Genomic DNA, 6,552 nt, shown 5'->3' on the forward strand with positions numbered 1-6,552 from the left:
GAATGCCACCCCCCCACCCCCCAACGTGGTGAAACACAATGTGTGTCAATGGCTAAGGGAAAAACGGATTTGCTCCATAAACTTTCACCCAAGCCACACGGACAGGAAAAAGAGAGGGCTGGTGTGTGTGTGTGTGTGTGTGTGAGAGAGAGAGAGAGAGAGAGTTTTTGAAGCAGGCTGCTGGGGACGCTGGGGACACTGACTCTCTCGGAACTCCTTATTTTAATGTCTACAATAGTTACGAGTCGGACTGCCAACTGCAAGCCAGCAGTTCGAAGCCACCAGTCACTGTGGGAGACAGACAGGGCTGTCTCCTCCCGAAGAGTGACGGACGGTCTGGGAAACCTGCAGGGGCCCTTGTCCTCCGTCCCGCATGGCCACTGTGAGTCGGCACCGACAGGATGGCAGTGAGTTTATCTGAACAGCGGAGCCCTGGCTGCACCGTGGGTTATGTACTGGGCTGCCAATCTCAGGTCAGCAGTTTGAAACCACCGGCTGCTCATGGAAGATAGGTTTTCTGCTCCTACAAAGAGTCCGTCTCAGCGGCTCTACTCAGTCCTACAGGCTCGCTCCTTTACCAAGCACGATGGCCTTCTCCAAGGCCTGGTCTCTCCTGACCACATGCCCAAAGCATGTCTCATAAAGTCTCCCCACCTTGCCTCGGAGGGTCATTCTGGCTGTGCTTCTACCAACACAGACTTGTTCTTCTGGCCGTCCATGGTACTTTGAATATTCTTCCCCAGCACCAAAATTCAAATACACCAGAGGAGAGGATGATCCTTGATAAGATGGACCGGCCCAGTGGCTGCATCTACGGCTCGGGTCCAGGAACAGGCGTGAGGGGGCGCAGGACTGCGTGCTGCTGTGGCCTGTGGGGCCCAGCTTGCTAGAAGTCCGAACTGGCTCAATGGCCCCGCGCACACCAACAGTGGGGTCGCAAGGTGTTGGGATGGACTTGATGGCATTACGTTTGTTGAGTTTATTCCCGGATAGGTTGGACTCTATTCATTAACACAGAGTGCAGGAGGGTAGTGGCTGAGTTAGCCGCTCCAAACCCAGAGGTGGGCTGAGACCGTGGGCCGAGAGGGCAAGGGCCAGAGCTCTCATTGGCCTGGCTGGTGGGCAGCTGCTCTTAAAGCTGCTTCAGCCCTGGGGGGTCTGGGGTGAACCTGAGCCTCAGTGTCCACTCTCCTGAGCCAGGAGGACAGACCACATGGTTTAGCAGCATGTATGCTAGGGAGCTACCAGAGGCTTTCCACGGGGCTCTGGAGCCCCATGTGTGGCCAGACCACGTGGCTGTGTGTTGAGAGGAGGCAGGAGCTGAGGCAGGAAGCCATGGGAGCAGGACTGCTGGAGGGCAGGGGTCCCCCGGGCAGGGGTGCTGCTGACCCATGAAGAGAGGTCCCACAGGTGCAGTTTCTCGTGCAGCCCCCCTGCCCCCCCAACAGATAGACACTAAGGAGGAGACCCTGTGAGGACCAAGTGGTGCCCGGGGACAAGGCAGGACCTGCCTTGGCTGGTTGGGGCATGCACTCTGCGGTCTGTTGAGATAGGTCGGCTAGCTTTGGGCAGCTCCCCAGACTCGCCTGGAGCCTGTCCACCATTGTGGAACACGCAGGCCTGCACCGAGGGACGGTGGCGGCTGTGCGGAGGTGCACTGGCTGGGGATGGAACCTGGCGGGGTCTCTTGCATGGCGGATGAGAATTCTACCACCCAGTCAGCACGGCTCCTGTTGAGTTACCGGCTATTCAGCATGAAGACATGCCCAAGGGGACCTGAGGGATGGGCAAAGGTGAAAGGACAGCCACAGTGCTAGGTCCTAGGTGCCCAGGGGCAGTGGCCCGCCCAGCACACTGCATCCCTGGAGCGAGCGGGGCAGTGCACAGGGAGAAAGCAGACAGGGGACAGTTCACGTGTCTGTCCACCCCATGTTGCAGACACCATTTGTGACATGAGACATCAGCCCCTGATGAAGGGAAGTCGGACTGGGAGGTGGACACTGGTGGTCAGGGACATGGAGGACAAGGGCATCATGGACACTACAGAGCCCGGGAAGGTCTAACGCTCACAGGGAATGTTTGTTACAGATGTTGGTGGCACCTGCTGGTCGGGGGTGGGGGTGGTGGGGCACACCGGGGAGGGAGGGGGAGTATAGTCAACAGGGGGTACTGGGGATCTGATCATGCCCTTACTGTCCTCAGAAATAGAGACAGATCTCTGGGGTACTGTGGGGCCCGTCTTGGAGAAAACTATGACCCGTTCTGCCCGCATCAGCCCCAGGGCTGTCCTGCTTGCCAATGCACAAGTCATGTGGGCTCCATACTGCTGACCACGAAGGAGCCCAGATGGTGCCATTCCCCAAGGGCTGGGCTTAGGGCAGCGAGGTGGGCAGCTCAAACCCGCCCGCCACTCAGCCGCTGCTCTGTTTTGCAGGGTTGCCGCGAGCCGGCCTGGACTCTGCCTGGCCGGGGGTGATGGCCAGTCAGTGGTGTGTGCTCTGGTGTGACGGGGAAGGTTGAGATCTTGTGAGAATGACCAGCACGGGACACACAGAGAGAAAGAATGGTGCCAGGAGGCTTGCTGGACACAAGGTAGCTTCAGACCGTCTGTGTGAGCAATGCAGGCACGTTCACGGACTGTCCTCTAACACGCGTACGCTAGTCCAGTACAGGCGCACGCCCTCAAGCTGGGCGGATGACGCCCTGGGTCTGAACCAACCTGATGGCAGCCCACACCCACCATAGATAGGTAGATACCTATAGATAGGTGTGTGTAGACACTGCAATATGTATATACGTGTGCACTGTGCACATATAAAGCTTTTATATATAGGTGTGTCACTGTGTGTGTTCATTATATACACACGTTGGGGAGATACCAGGGCACCTACGAGAGGGTTTTGCCTCTCCCTGGCGCGGCGCACCTGTCCCCACCTGACCAACCACACAGAGCCGATTCTTTCAATAGAAGACTTTTAATCAGCATCAGAGACAGAGGGAGGGGTGCAGTGAAGGGCACGCCCCCCACGGCGGAGTATTGAAACCACAGTGCTCACACGGGGCCGGCAGAATAGGAGCCAAACGCCCCTGGGATGGGATGAAGGAGCCGGCGCCGAGTTTGGGGAGGAGGGGATGGGGCGGCCTCTGGTGGGCCCGCTCGCCCCCCTGGAAAGGAAGTAAAAGGATAAGAACAAAACAAAAATGCCCCCCGCCCCCTCCACGTTCCCTCTGGAGAGACAGGCAGCGCAGTGCTGGGCTCCGAGCAGTTTCCCTAAAACACTGTTTCCACATAAATACAATAAACTCTATTACCGGTCGGTCACAAGTGCTAGATAAAGGTTTTTCTTAATATGACAAATGTTTAAGTAGTCCTTTTAATTTTTCTGACAGTAAAAAGTACAGTTTCTTAAGAATAAGTTCAAGAAGACGCAAACGTCCCTTCCCGCCCCCCCCTGCCCCCCCACTCTCCTTCAAGGTTGTGTTACAGAAAAAGTTTTTGACTTTTGTGTTTGCAAATGTCATGAGAGGGGGGAGAAAAAAAGGCATTGTGTTTCTTCTTCTTCCTTTCCCCAAAGCTGCCACGCCTGGCGTGCAAAATCTGTATACAATATAAAGACATGCCCATCCTAAAGTCATGCAACGTCCAGGTGTAGGAAACTTAAAAAAATATATTCATATATATTTATGTATAGATATTTATATAGAGATCAATGCCCATAAAACACGTGGGCCCAAAAGTCTACAAAAAAAGAATGGAATGAGAAAGGGGGGCCAGTGGAGAGAAACAACGTCCCCGTGCAAAGCAAGAACGGGAGCCGGCAAAGTCAGGCTCGATTCTGCGCCGGGCCTGGTGGGGTAGTGGGGAAACGGTCCCGCTCTTGGAAACAGAGCTGCTTTTCGTTTGAAAGTAAAGAAAACGGAAACACTTTGACGAAGAGGCCCCTTGCACACCAGAGCCCTGGGATGCTGGAGGGGCTGCGGGGCGGGCGCCCCTCAAGGGGGATAAAGTGCTCACTCACCAGTGCCCCGAAGGCCTGCCGGGACCACCCTGCTGGCGCTGGGCACAGACACCAGCGGTCCCTCCATGCTGGCCAGGGGCGGCCGGCTGGGGACAGGCAAGTGTGTCTTCAAAGGAAACAAAGGCTACACGGTAATGCTTCAAGCAGGCTTTGAGGAGCTGGAGTGGGTGACAAAGGAAATGGGTCCCCCAGGCCGCTGCCCGAGGGACACTGGACGTAAGCCCCCACAGTGGTCAGCTGCAAGAAATTGGAGACCGATTGGGTCTCCCGAGCCACTGCTGGCGGGGGGAGGGGCTGGGGTCAGGGGCCCCGAGATTGGGCAAAGAATGGGGCTGAGCCCTGGCCCTGAGTGGGCCTGCTTGGACTCTGAATGCTGCCTCTGGGCAGAGGTCAGTCAGAAACTACGCTGTGGACATCACCAAACCCCATCACTGGGCTGGGGCTGCTTGTGAGGGCTTGTGTACAAGAAAGCCCACCTCCTCCACCCCCAGTGCAAGCTCAGTCCCCTTCGGAATGAAATTGCGGGCTTTGGGTGATGGAGTTAAATTACAGTAAAAAGTCGGTCAAAGGAAAGAAGGGCAGGACAGTGTCCTGGGGGGAGGGAGGACACTGGTGGGGGGTCTGTGCTATCCCTCCAGGGTCATGGCGGGGAGGGCCCCGACTGTGGAGCTGTTGGGGGGAAACCGGGCCCCAGGCGCACTGCAACCCATGCACTGCTGACCTGCTTCAAAGGTCTATGGAAAAGTGAATGTCCGAGAAGTGGAAAAGCGGCACTCCTTATGCTGGGGGCCCCCCACAGCCTTCACCTGAGAGGTTCTGAGAACCCTGCCCCGGTGACCCCACGCGGGCCGCGAAGGGACACAGTGCCACCTTGGAGGCCTACCAAGGCGGGTGGTCAGGAGGTTTCTCTGAATTTCCGGGGCCAGGACTCAGAAAAGACAACGGTGGGGACGTCCACACGAAAGGCCCCTGCCCTCCTGTCCCCCCCACCCCCCCCCAACCATTCGACGTTCGCTCTGAAAACAAACTCTGGCGCAGTGGCACTGTCCGCCCCGGGAAGGGCTGCCGGCCGGCTGCACAGAGACAAAATGGGCACGATGGAGAACAGAAACACCCCTGAGGGGTTTTCTTAACAAAGGAAGAAAAATGTACAAGCGAGATTTTAGAAAGGAAAAACGGAGAAAGAATGACGTCATCACCTCTCAGTCAAACCGCTGAATGGTGAGGGGAAATGTGTAAAATTCACAAAACAACGCTTATTCGGCGGAATCTGCGTGTGAAAAAAATTCATACAAAAAAACCCCACCCCCCCCAAATTTATATCCTTTGCTACAAAAACTCATTAGATACATATGTGCACGGAGGTCCGGTGAAGGAATGGAGGCTTCTGGGAAAAACAAAACAAACCCTGAAAGTACCAGCCTGGAGGGCAGCTGCCCGCGGGCGGAGGAGTGGGCCATCGAGCGGCCAGTCGAGGGCTCAGGATAAAGTGAGTCTCAAGCTCCATCCCCTCCCAGAAACCACCTGGACGCTTAAGCTGCAAGCCCCCCGGTCACCAGGGATTCTTTACCACCTGTGTTTCTCATTTATATAATATATATATATATATTTAGATATATATATATACCTTTGTTTTTTTCTTCTATAAATGCATTATAAATATTTTATCAAGATTTCATGAGAATCAAGTCTCTTAGCTTGGAATACATTGGAATATATATTATACATATGTATGCATGTATGCATAGCCATACACACACACATACATATATATACGTATACCTAAAATGTTAAGCAATACTTCATGCTACTTGCTTTTCATAAAAAGCATTCTGGCCATTAACACTGCGAGGTGCCCGGACATGCTGGACGGTCAAGGGGAGGGTGCTCGGTCGCTGTAAGACGCCTGAGGAAGAAGAACGCTTTGGCTTTGTCAAAAGGGGGCTGGACCTCAACACCCCAACAGTATTTGCCATTTCTTCTTGCACTGGCAACGACCTCCGTTAGTCTCACGCAGCCGAGGGCGTGTGCGCTGCGGGCCCTCCCGGAGACGCGGGCGGTGTCCACGAAACGTCCCGCCGACCCCGCGGTTCAGTGTTTTTGTTTGTTTTTTCTTAAGGCATCGTTCCTCAGGCTTTAGAAAACCCGGCCACACAACCCCACCGGAGCAGTGAAAGGCACAAACTCGCATCTTCCAATGGCTTCCAGAGACCACGCAGCTCCGACGGCCGCGTCCACCGCGCCCGCGCGCACCCTGCACCCGCCTGGGCGCACGCAGCCGGAGGGCGGACGCTCTCTTGAGACGCAACACAAGACGACAGGGGTCAGCACGAGCCGGGGGCGGGGGCCAGCGCGGAGCCCGCGGGTGATGGGTGGGAATCGGACGTTGAGCACCAGTTTGGATCAAGTTGGTTTTAGGGAGATCTGTGATTGTCTTTCTCGTGCCAGCTGCACCCCGCAGCTCGGCCGACACCCCTTTCTTCCGCCGACCCCGGGCTGGCGCCGGGCGCCCCGCGCCCACGTCTGCTTGGCC

The 6,552-nt window shown here is 55.9% G+C and overlaps 1 protein-coding gene across 1 annotated transcript in view; it reads right to left on the bottom strand.

Moving 5' to 3' along the window:
• Nucleotides 1-5,892: 5,892 nt before the first annotated feature.
• The window catches only part of HDAC4 (histone deacetylase 4), a 108,282-nt gene continuing 107,622 nt past the window's right edge, over nucleotides 5,893-6,552 (bottom strand). The window contains exons 26-27 of the mRNA XM_045294467.1: nucleotides 6,183-6,315; nucleotides 5,893-5,925 (exon numbers count right to left, since the gene is read on the bottom strand). Of these exons, the coding sequence (XP_045150402.1) occupies nucleotides 5,893-5,925; nucleotides 6,183-6,315 (166 nt within the window). The remainder of the gene's footprint in view (nucleotides 5,926-6,182; nucleotides 6,316-6,552) is intronic.

The sequence above is a fragment of the Echinops telfairi genome, unplaced genomic scaffold (genome assembly GCF_000313985.2).
Source record: "Echinops telfairi isolate 266 unplaced genomic scaffold, ASM31398v2 ScPeMD7_3;HRSCAF=10, whole genome shotgun sequence".
NCBI lineage: Eukaryota > Metazoa > Chordata > Mammalia > Afrosoricida > Tenrecidae > Echinops > Echinops telfairi.